Here is an 18,509-nt window from a genome sequence, read left to right as displayed (position 1 = left end):
TGAGCGACTGCAACTGTATCGCCACGTTCCCCCAAATCAATAGCAGTCCATCAGGAGCCTAAGGCCCTGACCTCCAGCACACCCAGCCTCCAGACAGATCTGGGAGCAGATTAGATCTCCCTCTTGTGATAACCCCTGATAAGAAATACTGTTTTAAGATGTACGCTTCTTTTCGTCTTGCGCCACTACACATAGCAACACAAATGCATCCCAAAAAGATTACTCAGGGGCCGACGTCATAGAGCCTGCTCTGTTCTGCTGTGTGAATGCCTCGCAGGGCTTTTGAAGGTGTTTCATTGTACTGTGTCATTATATTCTCACCGCAGTAACAGAAGCTGGCCTCAGCATGAGTCAGCCTTTTTAGTTCAGATTGAGTTTAGATTGAGATATTTTTAAAGAAGTATAAATAGCTGGACAGAAATGTATTTTAGAGTATTGACATTTGCTTTACGTATATGTCCGACTGTGGACCTCTATTTTGGAAAAATAACACTGACTTGTATAATCAGTTGATGTTACACTAAGGATTTATGGGAACATCTGGCAAGAATGTGCTTGAACACGGGCATGACTCAAGATGCCGGATTTTATTCCAGTGAAACTAGTTGACTGTTCTTCTCGATCATGTTTAGTCACATGGAACCTTATTGAATTACACACAAATATATATATCTTCTACAATAAAGGCAAGCTTTTGATGCTATAACACAACTCATTTAATTATCTCATTTATTTTTAAGCCCATGATAACATGTGATTGATGTTTTTGTCTAAACAACTCACTATCCGACCTGAATCCCAGCCAGGACAGAACGCACATTATTTATGTACCAGAGGCCTGTTGTCTGTACAACAAGACAGTGGAGAGGATCTGCCAAGTTGCTAATCTTGTTAAAATGGCAAATTGGTCAGTCAGCCAAGAGCAGAGTCAAACTGATAACAACGGTCAATTTGAGAAGAAGGTCCAGAGAGGTTGTGGAGGGGGGCAGGGAATTCAATTTGTAGCTAGGTATGCTATTGCTTACAATACTAATACATCAAAATGTCATGCAGATCAAACACATACAAAACAAATGGTCTCCTGTTTACAACATTTCAAATATGTGCCTTTCTCAGAATTCTGTGAGGTCTTTAGCAGACACATTGCATTAGATACAGATTACATTTACAGACAATAGTCCTCTGTGGTGAAGGATTATGCATCCATTAACTGCTAAAAATAGCCTTTGCTTCAGTGAATGAATCACATTCTCCTGCCTTGATTAAGCTGTTTGGTCCATGTTTTATGCTTACAATTTATAGCTGTAATTCCCTTTGGACAGACAAATATGCAGACACAGATTTGAGTGTCTTGGTGGTGTGCAATTTTCATTTTCATACCAATTCAACTACAGTGTGTAAAGACAGCGGTGGCGTGAGCAGGTTAGGTCTCTCTGAACATTCAGTCTCCATTCAGAGGCACACTGATCCAGTTGGCTTCACTATCTGTCAACAATTATGCTTCTCCTCCAGTCCATGTCTCAGTGAGAAAATACTGTAAGTGTACTGAAGCATCTACAGTTCAAGCATGAAGTAGGTGGGTGTGGGCGTGCAGAGGTTGGTAAGGCAGCGCTGTTCAACCATCCTGAGTCTCACATATCATGTACTCGTGCTGATGAGGCTGAACAGGCAGACAGCCCAGAAGCCCGACAGCTCCCACTGCAGAGAACACTGCATCATTAATAACGACCCAGTGATATAAAGCATCGATTGGCTTTCTGCCTTTTTCACCAGGTTCTTTGCCTCCGTTAGCGCTCTTGAAATTCTATTTTACTCTCAACTGCTTCTCCATATCCGCTGCGTACCGACTGTGCTGCTTCACTTTGTTATCTTCCACAATTGCCGTAGCGGAAAGCGCCAAAAGGAAACTAAGGGATGTCCAGAGATTGTGGAAATAAGAAGGATATAATAATGGTTGATAATATGTTTACTATATATATCACATTTTGTGCAGCATTCAAAATAAGAGAGACGACAGACTTGATCATCATAAATACTTCTGTCAGCTGGGCTGGGTTTGGGCCAGGGCAGAACATTTACATGTTCCTCCAGCATCTTCCATCATGTTCTAATTACATTTTCAGCACCTGTTCCATCCTTATGTTGCAGGATGACTTCATCCTCTGTAATGATGCAATCTCCTGGCTCTTGCAGGCAAGCCAGAGTGGTAGAGGCGGAGGGGAGGAGCCCACCAATCATTTGTCACCTTTTATAAGCTGCATTGGAGAACCACGCCATAAATGCATCAAAGGCTTCAAGTTGATGCAGAGTCCTTAAGTGCTTGGAGCAGCATGTCTATCGTCACATAGGGGCTATCACTTAAAAGGATCTTTTATTCCCTTGCATACCATTGTGATTGATAGTGTTTTGATCCCCTTTTATCTATAGGGTTATGTTTTTGAGTTTCATCAATCTATAATTCTATACTTCCTTTGTTATATTATATGCTGTAAATCACCTGAGGTACGTGCCCTGTGCACATGTATTCCGTTTAATCTTTCTTTCTATCTTTGGGAAACACTTAAACACTTTTTTGCTTATTCTTGACTCCCTGGATAGAGATATATGGGAGCTTGCTTGACACCTGATAATTAAGCGACATCAGACCCATGAGGAGCTAATCCCTATTTAGCAACAGGGACCTGGGATATCCCATCTGACCAAAAGACTACATGTAGTGACAATGCAAGCAAACAACCAGACATCACAAAACGACACAACAATCCAGGATCTAAGCAGCAAGACTTTACAAACTTCAAATAATTATATTCCATTCTAAATAAGAACAAACACGTTACTGTACTATCACATCATGAGCTTTGTCACTTCTAAAGCCTATTGTGTAGGCTAGGTTAACTGGGGTTGCTCGTGATTAGTATTATGGACTGGCACTGGCTGCTTTCCATCACTCGTGTAGAGAACACACCCACGTACAAATTGGCCTCATCGATGCATAACACATGCATGGATGACACACGCACACACAGGAACAGAGCTTCCTGAGCACGTCTTTGTGCTTCTCTGCAGCACAGATGGCTAAATAGTGGGTGTCTTCCTGCTCTCCGGGCCCCTCCTTCACTCTTTTCTATATTCCCTCCCTACGCCTTCTCCCAAGGCCGAGCTGGATCCACCCTAGCTTCCCTATCCTTGATATCCCTCGTCTCCCCCTCCCTCCCTAACAGCTTTCACACAATGCCTGACACTCTGCTGTATGGCCTCTCTCTCTAGGCCAGTGCTAAATGGCCAGAGAGATTTGGGAGCATTCATCATTGTAATCATGTTGGTTAAATTATTCATAGGCTCCATCAGGCCTCTTCCTGGTGTGGCATGTAGTTATTAGAGTAGCAACATTAGTCTGCCAGAATCTCATGGTGCAGTGGGGACAAAGGAGGATAGAGCAGGTTAGCTCAGCACATTGACACTCATTATTATACATCACTGGCTAATGGCTAATTGAAGTCATTACTTTTCTATTCAGAGGAGACCGATGGGCAGAGTGGAAAATATTGCATTGTTCTATAGCTTTCTGTAAACCACAAGCTCGCTGTGAAGTTACTTACTGAATCCTAACTTCAATACTTGATCGCCAACAAAGCTGAAAGTAACAATTATTTCCACAACCGATTAATTTCTAATTCAATTGTCCATTTAATATCAATACACTTTTTCCAAAAGTACAAGGTGATGTCTTTAAGTGTCTTGTATTATCAGCCCAAATAGATGTGTTCGACTGATATTATTTGTCCATCAAAAAATGAATAGGTGGAAAAATTATTGCATTTCACTACCGAGGGTTTTGGTTGCAGAGATGTGCTTCTCTAAGTCAGCTTCATCAGTCCAGATTACAGCGGTCCGCCTCCAGCTGGGCACCCTGGGAGCAGATGGCCCCATAATCACCCGGGTTCATCTAGGTCTGAAACAGCAGCCAACACCAGCTCCCAATATTTGATTTCATTTCAAGTTTAGCTTAAAATACACAACATGTCAGATGGCATCACTGCAGGAGACTTCATGGATCTAGAGGCTGTCACGGCCCGTCCACACGGCGGCGTGCGTTGAAGCTTCAACGCTTCTGATCATTCACTTTGAATGGGGTAACGTCACGCTTTGCCGAACTGCATTGTGGTTCCGTCGCTTCGCTTTGCTCGTGTTGCTCGCTTCAAAAGTTGAGCAATGTTCAACTTTTGAAGCTTCGACGGAAGCGTCAGCAAATCAAATCATATGCCAGTACAAGCTCTAGCCAATCAAACCGCGTGCTTGTGTGTCCGGGGCGGGAGATTCATGTGATTGGTTGTTGGGCGAGTTTCAGACAAGCCCACCGGCAAGCTTCAAACGCACGCCGCCGTGTGGACGCTGCGTCAGTGTCAACCATGTCATGATTGTGGTTATTTAGGATCATGTTTATACAGTGAACCCCGCATCTTTCCACCTAGCACTGAACAGGCTGCTGCGGCTGGGGATTAAGAAAGGGACTGAATTATGTAAAGGTCGCTATATCCTCCTGGAATCACATGACCTTAGTGAGATACCGATTTCCCTGATGTACGATATCAGTGTGAGACTCAACAGAAGCCAAATACCCTCACGGACAGAGTTCACCTTTCCCAGCTGGGAGCCATGACTCATGATAAGTATCATGTTCACACACATCCTGCTTCTCTCTTCCCTTTTCTTTCTTTAGAGTACAATCCATGATACACGCACCTGAATTTTACTCCCATTGTGAAGGCAATTATTGTTACAGAAATATTTCCTGTTAGCATTTTTTTTAAACATCCTGCCTTTCAGCAGTATCCGTTGTAAAACAGAAATGTCCAACGATTCAGAACAAGAGAGCAGAAAACTCCCACATGGCAACATTGATGGCATGCGTGGTGTTCCCAGTTTTATGGAAAGGCTGTATTTAGGATTGTGATACTTGTGTTGCATAAAAGAGGCTGAACTTATAAAGATGGCTTACGCTTTGTTCCACCCACATTTTCAACATGCCTCTTCTGAGTCACCATAATGACGCCCCACTACATGTTTTTCTCCAGAAAGGACAAAAACACAAAGCATAGAACATAGTGTGTCATGTTCACAATGCTCTCTACAGTATGCCACTGCCTCCTGGAGATATGTGGGAGACAAACAACTATGTAGTAATAATGTCTCACCAGAAAAAACAGTCAGTCCAGATCAGAGAGCTTTGTCAACACAGCAAAACTGATATTTTTTTCGTCTTCGGGTAACATTGTTGATTTCTGCTGTTACATAACACAGCCAAACCTCCTTCACAGTTAAGCAACGCATCATGGGAGTGCCAACATGTTAAAGCCAAACACAGTGAGCCTGCAGATATGATTTCAAGCTGAAGAGCTACCTCAGGGGATTGAAGGAATCAAAGGCTTAGCGGAGATTTGAGCACTGCAGGTCCGTCTGAAACATCCTAATGTCAACACAATTGCCACTAAATCAGGGATTTTCTGCAGGCAGATTGAGATTGACACAATGCAAACAAGCTCTCCAAATCTGTATTTAACCGGTAAATACGTTCAAAAGGCTCGAATCGGGGACTGAAAGGTTCAAATCAGCCAGTGCATGTTGTGTATTATTGAATACTAATTTAATTATTTCACACAGGCTGTATTTTTACCTTTCCTCCCACATAGTTTAAAACCTCTCTTGTGATAAGCAAAACAGCACATTTGAATTATTTAAAAGAATGCATAAAATATCAAAAGCTTAAACCACAACAGGAGAAGAGGTCGGATAGTGTAAGTAAGTAAGTAAGTAAGTAAAGCTTTATTTATATAGCACCCTTCACAACACGAATGTACAAAGTGCTTTACAGTACAGTACACAATTCACAGTACAACTAAAATGTAGATAGTGCTTGTTTTCAATGTTATGAAAAACTGTCCCCCATTCATGACAGACTGGCTTTGAGTTTGAATCTCTTGGTAATCCACTCAAATCCTGAATTAAGCAGGTTAATGGAGATTAGGAAGTAACACGATTTCCAATTTTAGTCCGATATACGAGACAGAGTATGGTTTTAGAAAAGTGTGTATTCTTCTTGTAGGTAGATACGCGACTGGAGGTCTTTAAGCGATAACACAATGCCCTTGAGCATGTTTTAAGTAGATTAAGGGAATCATGAATGAGGGCATGTTTAGGTTGAAAGACTGTAATAATTGATCCACTGAAAGACAGCCTGTCTTTCTGCGGTCTCCCTGACAAACAGCAGGCAGCCAGCATCAGTTAGATCTGAAGCATTGTCTTGTTTTCTTCTTATCTCACACTCCGGGCCTTTGCTGCCTCTCAAGCCCCTCACGCTGCCTTTGACTTTTTGTATTTGCAGCCAATCTGTACTGCAGTCTATTTTCCTGGGTATTCTTCTTAAGATCCGCTCGTCATCTCTACCCCAGTTCAACGTGTACTTACCTGTCACTTCTTGTGCTTCTCGAGAACTGCACATAGTTCGTGAATGTACTCTCTGCAGATCTGTTGCATCTTGTGCTTGTTAAAACATGTAAAGGAATCTGCCAATACAGTGAAGTTTAATGATCAGTAATAACGGTTTGGAGATCATCTGGCAGGAAGGCAAATTAAACACAATGCATTACTTTGGATTTTCAATCTCTACGGTCATTTTTGTTGTATTGTCTTTCAAGTTCATATTCTTTTGGCCATGGAAACATTTCATCCATATGACTAAGGACCTCTGAAGCTCTTTGAACTTGCATAAATGCACGTGTTTGGGAAGAGGTGAGCATACAACCAGGTAAATTAGTTGTGTGAGATTTTGAATACAAATCTAGTTTTGCTTTTGTTGAACATGGCCCCCAATTATTTCCATTCATCAAGATTTTCCTCCTTTTCTTCTTCTTCTTTCACCACAGGGGCTAGCGAGAAAAAATAACTTTTGTTAAAAACATTTTTTATTGTTACTTGTGGTGAATAATTTACATACAAATGGCATTTTTGTGGGTGAAGTATTCCTCTAATAGCACAAATATGTAAAGTAGGAACTCTTAATATGTACAGTTTCTGCTTTGGGGGTGTTCTATACCTTTTTATTGAAACAGTATAATTGAGTCTTTCAAATAGAAGTTTGTACAATAATGAAAATGGTGCAGAACTGAATGTACATAAATAAAACAAACAGAAGATGGAGTAATGTACTATATAGGGGAAGGGGTGGGGAGGAGGCGGAAATGAAGACGGGGGTTAAAACATTCATATATTTCTTTCTTTCTGTCTCTGATTTATGCATGAATATACAATTCTGATCACATCATGCCAGCTCCTCTGGGAGCATGTCTAGCAGATGCATCGTATGGAAATCAGGCTCTGAGGTTATATATACACATGTGTGAGCCTCACAAAGAGAATGGGAGGCAGAGGGCTGTGTGGTTGTGTGTATTTATTTGTATTATTGTATGTATTTTTTGAGGTGGGAATGTGACCAGAAAGCTAATAGAAATAATTGATCTTTGAATTGTGGTGGAGACCCAAGATCCATACCACATGCAATACATAATACATGCATTGAAATGTATGTAACATTTAACCTCACAACATGTTGGTTCACAGCTTTAATTCAGAGGCATGTGGTATAGCCACAGTTGGAACAAACTGGTCTTTAACTCCAAGTGAGAGGTTAAATATACACCATCACTGATAAAAAGAGACCAGCATGGCTAGCTTTAGCCCAACAAACTGCAAAAGACATATTGAAGGGACAACCTCTTCCTCTTAGCCGTATGTTGCCCTGCGCAGCATCTTTGGCTACTGTTCATGGTTATGAGGTGCTCTGTTACTGAACAGCAGGATGAAAGCACATTTTACCCTGGGGCCTGCTGGGACCAGCTTGTACAAAGCAAAGGGAAGGAAAGAAAAATCAAGGTTATGCTAACAAACTTGATGACAGAGTTAGCGGCGCGGCTGACGTCACTCTCCCACGTTTAACATCAGCCTCCGCTCACATGGCGAGCTCTAGCTGTTTCACATGTTCCCATCCAACCCTGTAAACACACTTTTTTTTTAGCCATCTCCTCTACTCTCAGCATCACTTGGCCACTGTGGATGGTTTCCATGGTAACACCACCCACAGGAGCCGGCTACCTTCCCTGTTACCGTAGCAACTAGTTCCCTACAGAATTTCAAGCATGTCACTCAGTCTCTCTCACTCCCGCTCGTTATCGGTCAGCCTCTCTGTCTCTCTCTCTCTCTCTCTCTGTCTCTCTCTCTGTCTCTCTCTCTCTGTCTCTTAAACGAAAGAATCCCCACATGTTTATTTGGACTTTCTTTCCTGGTCAGGACTCTAAACTCTGGCTTAATGGTTTGTTAGCTTTCCCTTATCGCTGTCTGTTGGTTGTTTACATTCCACTTAAATTACTTGCAATACTGGGAACTGCTGAGCTGTGCTCATTGAGATAAGAGCAGACTAAAACTTAAATATTTCCACTATAGTGTTGGGAATAATGTCTAATAATATAATTCATTGAATCATTGATAATATCATCTGTATATAAACAAGAATAGAGTGAAGAAAGATGAAGAGTGTAATTATAACTGTGCAAAGGCATACAAAACTTAAATTAGATAATGGATAATGGATAAGCAGTCAGAAGAACTGATGGAAAATGGAGAAACAGCAAGAAAATGAATTATCATCCATACTGGTTTATCTCGACACCCCTTCAAACTATTTGGTAAACAATTAATAATAAAAGCCATTCACCATTAAAAATGTAAAAGGGGTTGCCTCTGTTTCACATGAACTCAATATCTTTGGGTTGTACTGAATTTCAGACACATCAGAAATATTTTCTTAATAGATATTTTCTTAGATTAAAGAAATCTACAGATTTATCATTTGAAAGACAGCCACAAGTGTAATATCTAAGTGATGTATTATATAATATATTAATGGTTTTAACGATGTATATGCAATATTCAACATTTACTGGTAAAGTATATTACTCCCCTATTAGTGACAGCATTATATTGTATTCTTTTTAATTACCCCACTCATAGTTAATCACAATGTGATGACTCAGTAGCCGACTTAACGATTCGTCACGTTCTTCTGATTCGTCTGCTTTAGAGACAAACAACAGATCATCCTTACACTAGTTTTAATTATCGATTTGGAAGACTTCTTTTAGGTGTTCTCATAACCACTACTAAAAAACATTTGATATGTGCAAATTAGAATGATCTGATTATCACTATTAAATAAAGACTAACATGATAAATCACCTCACATACAGTTTGATAAATCCACTGACGAGGAATAACAATGCAAACTGAGATCATGCCAGGCGGACATGTCCTGTCTTGCTTTCTCAGTGTTATTTTAGACCGGGCCACTCTTGTGAGATAATGAGTGCTGGCTGTGCAGTCTGCGAGTCTGTGCTGCAGAATCACTCAGTAGATTAAATATTAGTGTTATCTCATTTCCTAAAGCCATGAAGTCTCAGCAGAGCGTCCAACTGAAGGGAAAATGGTTTAATCATTGAGACAATCTGTATAAAAGACCCCACACTGAGGGCCTACAACCTCCATTTGTGCTTTCCCCTTTTATTACAATCTTTTCACAAGCCACCACCAGACTTGTGCGAGGAATCTAATTTGTCAGGCGAGTTTGGGTGAGCATTGATAACCGGCACAGCTTGGCCTTGGCGAGCATGATGACCCTGAGCTGAGAAAAGAGTGGAATACTATCTGTCTGTCTCCATCACTGAATCTTATTGTGATGAACAACAGGAGCAGCCACACCTGAGTCTCATCATCTATAGCAGCCCGGTTGTTTACAGTAGGCGAGCCTTCTGTGTATTCTGTATGGAATGGAGGCAGGGTCAATTGCAGGAAGCCTTGGAGAATCTAAGCTTGCTGAATACACATTATCGAGTCAAATGCTATGGGAACACTTTATCTCAGGGGAAGAGGAGGGTATATTTGAGACTCTACAATAAATAACCATCCTAATATACATTAGCACTGGCAAATAAACAACAGCTGGGAAATATCTTGGTTGTAAATCTTAATTAAATAATATTAATATAACAGAAAAAGCCCTAGTACTGGTTATCAATCCAATACTAAGCTAACTTTACTGCTTACACCTCACATAGCTGAATGCAACAAGTTCACACCAGTTGTCTGGAGATTGTCAAAAAGCATTATAGGAAATGTATTTAATCACTAGAAGATGTTATAGAATGTATTATTAGAAAATGGGTACAACCAAATTGCCAATAACAGTGAATCCTCACAAAATAACTTAACAAAAATTCCCACTGTATTGTCTTCGTTCATATTGTAGGAATATCTGATGTTAAACCCCTTCCGTTCAAGTGTCCTAGTAAGGTGTAGGGACAATAGAGAACCAGCATGTGCCGATAAAGACAGACAGAGTCAGTCAGACGTCTAAACATTTCAAGAATGAAGAAAAAAAATGCAAGAGAAAGTGCAGAATAAAACTAAATAAAAAGAAGGGTGAGTTTGAAGCATCAATTATTCAAGGACTATCAGTAAGCATACACAAGGAAAGTGAAAAGATGTCACTGGCCACTGAAAGCTGCTGAGGCAGATGGATGGGCAGTGTCTGGGAGAGTGGGGAGGGGGGGGGGGGGGGAAGGGAGTGCCTTTGGGATGAGGCAGGGGCGGCTGGGGCAGAGACGGGGAGGAGGTGGGGAGGTGGGGGGGGGGGGGCTGAAGCAAGGCGGAGACACGGGTGGGGATTTTTTTCTTTGTGTTCTGTAGAGCAAGGGTGGGGAGTAGACCTGGAGGGTGGGCACAATAACAATGGGATGGGGGGTTACAAAAAATAAAACAGGTAGTATCAAGAGGAAGGATTGGCAGAGCGTTGAGAGGGTGCGTGACAAGTGCTAAAGCCCCGTTGACAAGCGAGAGCCCAGACCTTTCCACGGCCTTCAATAATTGATGCGGCTTCTGCAACGTGCCATCTTTATAAAGCAGCTAGTCTGTGGGAAATGTGTCTGCCTGTATTTCTGAGCTATCTGTGTAATACCACTGTACGTTTGTGAATTAGTGTCTTTGAAAAGTGTGTTGAGTCCTTCCAATAGGAGTGTTTTTTTATGCGTGTGCAAATTATTGTGGAATGAAAGGGCCAAAATAGAATATATCTTTTCCTCCATAGCAGCTCACAATGTTTCCCTGTAGACTGTAAATCCTGGCTGGATCAGTCTCCGTGGGCCTCGACAATTCCTTACTCCCTTACAACCTGCAGCCACGAATGTTAAGGAAATTAGATTTTTTTGTTGCAGTCCCACTTCAATAAAACTCCAGTCTGGCCACAGGGTTTTTTCTTGCCTCTGCCTTCGCCCCCACACTTCCTCGTCTCATTTGAAGGCCACCTGTGAATACATGTACATGACAGAGATGGATCTCTCTGCTCTCCCAGCTGCCCGGGCTCAGCAGCTATAGGGCTGGGTTCCTCCATTAGCATGCACTCCACCCTGCAGCCCACATAACATTCTACATGCTCTACATCACTTAGACACTCTCCATCCTCCCTCACCCTCTCCGTTTTCTCAAATCATTCGCCGTGCCAGGGCAATCCCCGCTCTCTCCCTCTCTCTATCTCAACCAGCCCTAAGTCTGTTTCACTGCGCTCTCTCTTTTGCCTCCTGAACATGGAGGACAAGTGTTATCACCACACTGCAGATGTTTTTGAAGGGGGCTGCTCTGAAACCTCCCACTGGCTGCGGCAGGACTAAACATCTCGCTTCGCCTTGGCATTAAACTTTTCTGCAGAAAATCCAACCCATTAGGCTTACTGAGGCGCGTGTGCAGGCTGTGAAGACCTTGGGCTGTAGTGGTATCTCTGCCCTGCATACTCTGGAGGAAAGCCACAGCTGGATGTAATCAGGACGGTATGCTAGTTTCTCAACCCCTCAAGGTGACACTGAGCAAACTCATGACATTCGCAAACACACACAGAAAACACCTGTAAATCCACGCAGTCCCTGGGCTTCAGCTTTTACAAGCAATTGAGATTTCATCTGCAAGTACTCAAGTGCAGAAATGGTCCCATCTACATGTATTTCATATGTGACATTCAGTAAGAATGATGAAAGGTTGTGAAGCTTTGGGAAGTTATTTTGATGCTTATATAATATAACCTAGAAACAGCCATGTGATTTGGGAAAACATAACAATTAACTCATCAAATGCAGTGCATCCGGTTATGCATGACAGGTTATAAAGATGGCACAAAGAGATGAGCATTGCAAGCAAACATTATTAAATGCTGAATTGGGAATTACTCTCTTTACAGCTGAGACGCATCATTTGAAATGTTGCAGAAAGGCCAGGAGACAAGATGAAAATCGTCTCAACCACGATTTGGCAGAGCTTTCCTGAGTCTAGGGAGGAGCCGTGCAAATATGCAATTAATGTCAAGTTATTTTCAGCAGAAAAGCTGGAAGAACTCCCAGCCTGGAGATACAAATGCATTCATTCACAATCTAAAAGACAAGAAGTGATAATAGACATTTAAAAAACCCTATGACCTTTTGAAGCACACAGCACAAGGCACTGTTTCAATGTTTCTGATTGGAAGAATGGCCAACATGGCGCAATTCATTTCTTTCATTAGTCTGTCACCTCTACTAAAAGCTCAATGCTAGGGCACTTTTACATCTTTCCTCAAAACACTATCTCTTAAAATATTATTATGCAACAAAAATACCTGGAATACGTTGTAGTTTAAGCATGTGGTTACATTTGCAAACTAAAAACTGCTTCGTTAGATTAAGGGAAAGATAATGATTGGGCTTTAAATAAGTATGTGTTGCAACATTAAATTACATATATAAATTCAGTACATAATTGACTTGCCGTGGGCTAATACATTCATATATAAGTTAAAACAAGTGTAAGTAAGTAAGGGAACACAAGCGGTCTTCTTGGTGAATATCACGTATTTGTGATACTTCATAAGCAAACCAACAAATAAAACTTCAGGCACACAACATATGTAATTCAGAAGAAAGAAGAAGAAGTTTTTCCCTTTAAACATATTTGACAATGCAGTTCACTGTATGGGAGTGAAATGTTTAGGAGACCCGGCTGTTCCTCAGGTACAGAGTAGCTCTCATTTCAAGAGGACCCTGCAGGATTAAATCCAGGTGTTATAAGTGTGCAGCGCTTCCAAAACCTTGGAAAGGAAGTCAGACACAGGAACAGGGGGAAAACATGTGATACAACAAAATGGTACGTTTTATGCCCACTGGCACACGGATATAGTAGAGAATAGCAAGCGCACGGAAATCCATTAGTGGAACCTGATTATCTCTTGGCTCTGAAATTAATTAAGTGAGTGTAGGGCAGAGTGTGTGTGTGTTTGTGTGTCTGAGAGAGGGAGAGAAAGAGAGAGAGATCTGGTTATCCTTATCTTTTTCCTTGTTTTTTCCCCAACAAATCGTCTTGTGTTACTGCATAGAGAGGCAGATGGGGGTGGGAGGTGCATGGATCTGAATGGCTGTATTCCAGCACGAGGCCTGAAATTGCTGTTTGGGAGGAGCTGCAACTTTATGACTCATCATTTTTATTTTAATCTCTAGCCGTACTTTAATCTACTTCCTATCCTTCCGCTGTTTCCTTCCATTTTCTCTCCCTCCCATTGCTCCCTTTATGTTTCATGCACTCCCAGATTCCTGTATTTCCTGAAACCTGTAGGTACGGTGGGATTTTCCGAGAGTGCCACCAATCTTCTTCTGAAGCCTCTCTGGAGCCGAGTGCTCGTGCTCAGGTTCATGCTGCAGTCATTTATCTTGATAAATACAGAACTTGATGAAAAAGCTGAGCACGTACCTGTAGTCTTTAGTCTCGCTTTCCACATGCCTTTTATCACATACGGCTACACCAAACACAATCTTTATATGAAGCTTTCATAAATCAGGTTTTCCTTTGTGGTGGTTTTGCTGTAGCTAAATCTCACAAGCTGCAGTCTGGCATTTTGACAAGTGAGAACTCTCATTGCCATAGTTATTCCCCAATGTTTGTAATCTTAAAGAGAGCGCCTGGGTTGTCTGACAAAACATATCCCAGGGTGATACGATTGTTTAGCTTTGTGCTTTATGATAATACGTATTTGAAACTGTTAGTAGAACCATTGCTGCAGTGGCCGTTTCTTCAATATCTCCAATTGTATGAGAGCATTATAGCAAATGTTGCAAATCATTGACCAGGACAGCTAAATGATAATATCAGATTTGTTTAAATTCATGTTGCATCAATGCGAGATGTACTTGGAGTGATAGATTATTTAATTCCCTCCTCCTAAAAAAATACATTTCTGTGAGGTAATATGATTACATTGATATACCGGGAAACATTTTAAGTAATCATGACAAGATTGCTTGATATTGGTAAAATGTAATTATATATCATTCAGTAATAAGAGCTGAAACTATTCGTCAATCAACAGATGTAATTAGCAACCATTTTGAAAATCAATTAGTCATTCAAGTAAAATATATTTGAAGCAAACACTCTTGTTTTCCTTATTTTGTCTGATAGGAAACTGAATACCTTTAGGGGTGGGAGTGTTGGTTGGACCAAACAAGATTCCTGAATATGTCAACTCATGCTTTAGGGAAATGTTATCAATGCTCATCAAAATATCTAAGTTCAATGAATAAAAAAGCTAGCCACAAAGGCCTGATTTTTTTACAAACCCAGAAGATGAAATGTCTGGTAAATCAAGGTACTTCAAATCCATGTGAAAAAATCATATACAAATCTAAGACTTCCATAAAGCAGTGTTCAAGGGGAGAATGGCATTTTACAAAAAGCATATCAAGATCTGAGTATATGTTACATCACCTACCCATATTTGTATGCATCACAATCATAATGTGATTAAAACTGTATATTGCCTTCTCCTATTAAATATGAAAGAGCACATGTGACCTATAGAAAACATGCTGGCACACATAACCCACAAAATTAAAGTTAATACAATGTTCTATGCTCCATGAATGTCAGACGTCATGATGTAGAAATGTACAGACTGCCCATAAAAGTGGTTGTCATATTTTCACGCTTGACCTTTAGTATCATGTCAATTATTTAAATGCTCTTGGGGCTGTGACAAGTACAATACTGGCAGCTGACATACCTAGGAAGCCCAAATAGGACATATGTGACAACTTAGCATCAATGTGTCCAACCAATCAGAACACAGAATGATGCTTGATTTGTATTTCAGTTAATAAATTATCATGGCTTTATAATTCAGAACACTGAATGGAAGTGTAATTTGATTATATTCTGATTATCCCAGTGCACTGACACATATAAATGTAACACTAATAAAGAGAGATCAAAACAAATGTATCCAATTTGCACATTTCCATCTGAAAAAATGTTGAGTAAATTAGAGGAGGCTGGCAGTTTTATTAGGGCTAATACCAGTGTAATCCAGCCAGCCAACCCTCTCAGAGTAATCTTCAGTGTAAACCTTCATGGGCAGGTCTCCTTGTATGAACCTAAAGCCTGTTCCTCAGCATAGCAGTAATCCCACTAAGGCTCTTAGAGAAGTGAAATTATTTCAAAATGAAAGGAGAGGCTTTATGACTGTTGCAGAATCACTGTGGAAGATGGCTAATAAATAAACATCTCACAAATCCTCTTAGGAACTTGGGCAGACTCTGAACCAACAGACAGGATGCTCAGTTATCTACCTCTGACTGTAGCTTCATTCACTCTTAATTTCCAGGTGGAAAAGTATGTCTGACCTGAACCACAGCTCCAGCTGGGACATCATGACTCATCCTCCCCCCCCCCCTCCCTCCCCCATACCATCCACACTCACCTCCAAACGCCACCCTGTTTCTACACACAAATGTCCATGCTCCAACCTGAATTAATGCCTCAAGTCCATTACAGGAATGAGATGATGGGTGATGGAGTAGTTATTGAAAATGAAAGTCCATCAAACTGCGTGTCTGCTGATAAGACAGTGGGAAGGTGGAAGCAGCTGTCGTTCTCTAACAGAGACTTTCACTATCTCCTCTCTACATATTGATGGAGACAGATGCCAATAGAATGACTCCACATCTCTCACTAGAATACTCTGTATTGCACTCTATGTCCAATGATATATCAAAGTCACCCCCTCTTCGATGATCAGTTTATTCGGATATTTAGAAATTGAGGTAGGCCCTTATGAAAGAACATGATCCACTGAAAATCTAACAACACTTTTTCTTATCTATTCAGTGCTTTGCCATCAAAACCAAAAATGTAACACAGAAAAGCAATTGAATATGCATGACTCCATCCTGCTGAAGAGCTGCACCACTCCTCTAAAAAGGACGGATGCAAGCTGATTCCTTTCTCTCTGACAAGGCCAGATGGGACGCAATGAGATGGGATTTGATTTCCATCCTTCCAAACAGAAAAGCCTGAGTGACATTTTTTCCATGTCTGATACAGGCCCCGACTTGACGCAGCAAACCGAATACACTGTAAACCACATCTTCATAAAGCCTTTTATATTTACGTCCTTCATTCATATTTTACTGCAGCATTTGCATTTGTAAATCCTCTCTCTATCACTGCCTTTTGGTGGAAGTTGCGTGCCATTACTCTTGTTGACATAGGACGGAGCCAGAGGATGCATTTACAAATTAAACATGCCCTAGATTGATAAGGGTGCGTGTCAGCAATATGGAGATAGAGGCAGCTGTATGCTTTGCATGTGTAATGGCGACATTAACTATGATAACGCATCATTTTATAAAAAAGTCACATCGACATTCAGCTTAACAGAAGGCAAAATTACATTGTGCCATTGGTACAAATGGTTCAGATTGTGTTGCTCTTACCTCGACGTTGTCCAGCACGCAGTAGGACAATACAGCCATTAATATTGGTATTGCGGTATGTCCCATTTTCTCGCCTTCTTTTATATTTGTTATAACGAAGTTAAATGTTAAATAACTGCCTCCACCATATGCTGTCTGGTTACATCAGCTGAAGTGATGGACACTGCGTTCGTCGGGCGCCTTCCTGCGATATCTCCTGCGTCTGCGTCCTGCTCGCTCTCGCCAACGGGCTCTCCAATGGCAGCCTGGGATATTATGAGGATGAAGCCTGACAGAACCAAGCCCTGTTTCTGCGGGTATTTATCACAGAGTTTACTTATGGTGTCCTCACGGTGGCTTGGTAAAGGGGGACATCTGGTGGTGTATGTGAAGACTGCAAATAATTTCAGCGTCAGTTTGAGGGAAGATCCACCTGAAAATAGAATACCAATAGACAGTACTGGGTTTACATATAAGATTAACAGCAAGCAGACTTACTGAAGGAAGACCTCATCCAGGAGGTTTCATTCAAAATGTTCCTCAAGTAAAAGTACAAAAATATTGGCATACAAATATAGGCTACTTAAAGTACAACAAGTAAAAGTACTCAATAATGCAGATTGGCCCATTTCAGAATAATGTTACATGTTTTTATTATACTTATTGTATGCATTAAAGTGTTATACAAGCTGGTAAAGGTGGAGCTAGTTGTAATGACTTTGTATACTGCAGGGTAGCTTGTGAATTTACTCCAGGTGTAACTAAAGTCTGATTTAAGAGTTGATTATATTTCACATCATCAATCAAAATCTGCAAAGTAACTAAAGATATTAAATAAATGTAGTGGACTAAAAGTAAACCATTTACGTCTGAATTGTAGTGGAGTAGAAGTACAAAGTAGCATCAAATGGAAATACTCAGGTAAAGTACAAGTATGTCAAAATTGTACTTAAGTACAGTACTTGAGTAAATTACTTCCCACCTCTGTCCGGGGAATAATAAACAAGATGCTCCATAAAATACAAAATGCCCTGCTATGAACATTATTTTTTGTCTGATATAGTTTTCATACAAAAAGTTTTAATGAGGTTATTTTTCAATCTTTTAAAACCACGCCTTCATTCTTATACAAAAAAAACTAAAATGTATGAATAATCAAAAAAGAAATTCCTACAAAGTTCCCAGTGGTTAAAGATAGGAAACGAAGCAAACTGTTAATTAAAATTGCACCCAAAAACCCGTCCACATCATCCTTCATAATGATCTTAAGGTTACACCTTTTTTTAGGCATATTGGGATTGATTATTGCTCTGTGATGTAGTCTAGGCCTATACACGCCTTATGTTTATGTACACAGTAGGCCTATACATTTATAATGTAGGCCTACATATTTTAAAGAAAAATATTCCACACAAACAATAAAACACACACGATGTGAGAGCTCACCTCAAGCATTTTCTCCCATTTGCCTTGCTTGAATGCTTTCAAACTATTAATCGGGATGTATTTCCCTCAGAGTTCTTGGCGACAACATCCGCAAATGGACCACACCAAACGGGGGAGAAGCAGGTGTTTGAATAAACATGTGGGTTAAGAGTCATAGGTAATTATTAGGTGCAATGACAGCATGGTCTTGTAGTT

At 40.7% G+C, this 18,509-nt stretch overlaps 1 protein-coding gene across 3 annotated transcripts in view; it reads right to left on the bottom strand.

Annotated features, from left to right (window-relative positions):
• Positions 1 to 17,152, bottom strand: part of aplp1 (amyloid beta (A4) precursor-like protein 1) — a 32,833-nt gene extending 15,681 nt beyond the window's left edge. For all 3 annotated transcript variants that reach the window (XM_034127574.1, XM_034127575.1, XM_034127576.1), the window contains exon 1: positions 16,890 to 17,152. In XM_034127574.1, coding sequence (XP_033983465.1) covers positions 16,890 to 16,955 — 66 coding nt within the window. In that variant the 5' untranslated portion in view covers positions 16,956 to 17,152. The remainder of the gene's footprint in view (positions 1 to 16,889) is intronic.
• Positions 17,153 to 18,509: the final 1,357 nt, after the last annotated feature.

This window comes from Trematomus bernacchii, unplaced genomic scaffold (assembly GCF_902827165.1).
Source record: "Trematomus bernacchii unplaced genomic scaffold, fTreBer1.1, whole genome shotgun sequence".
Taxonomy (NCBI): Eukaryota; Metazoa; Chordata; class Actinopteri; order Perciformes; family Nototheniidae; genus Trematomus; species Trematomus bernacchii.
The sequence above is the reverse complement of the archived record's forward strand: the minus strand, read 5'-3'. Positions and strand labels throughout refer to the sequence as shown.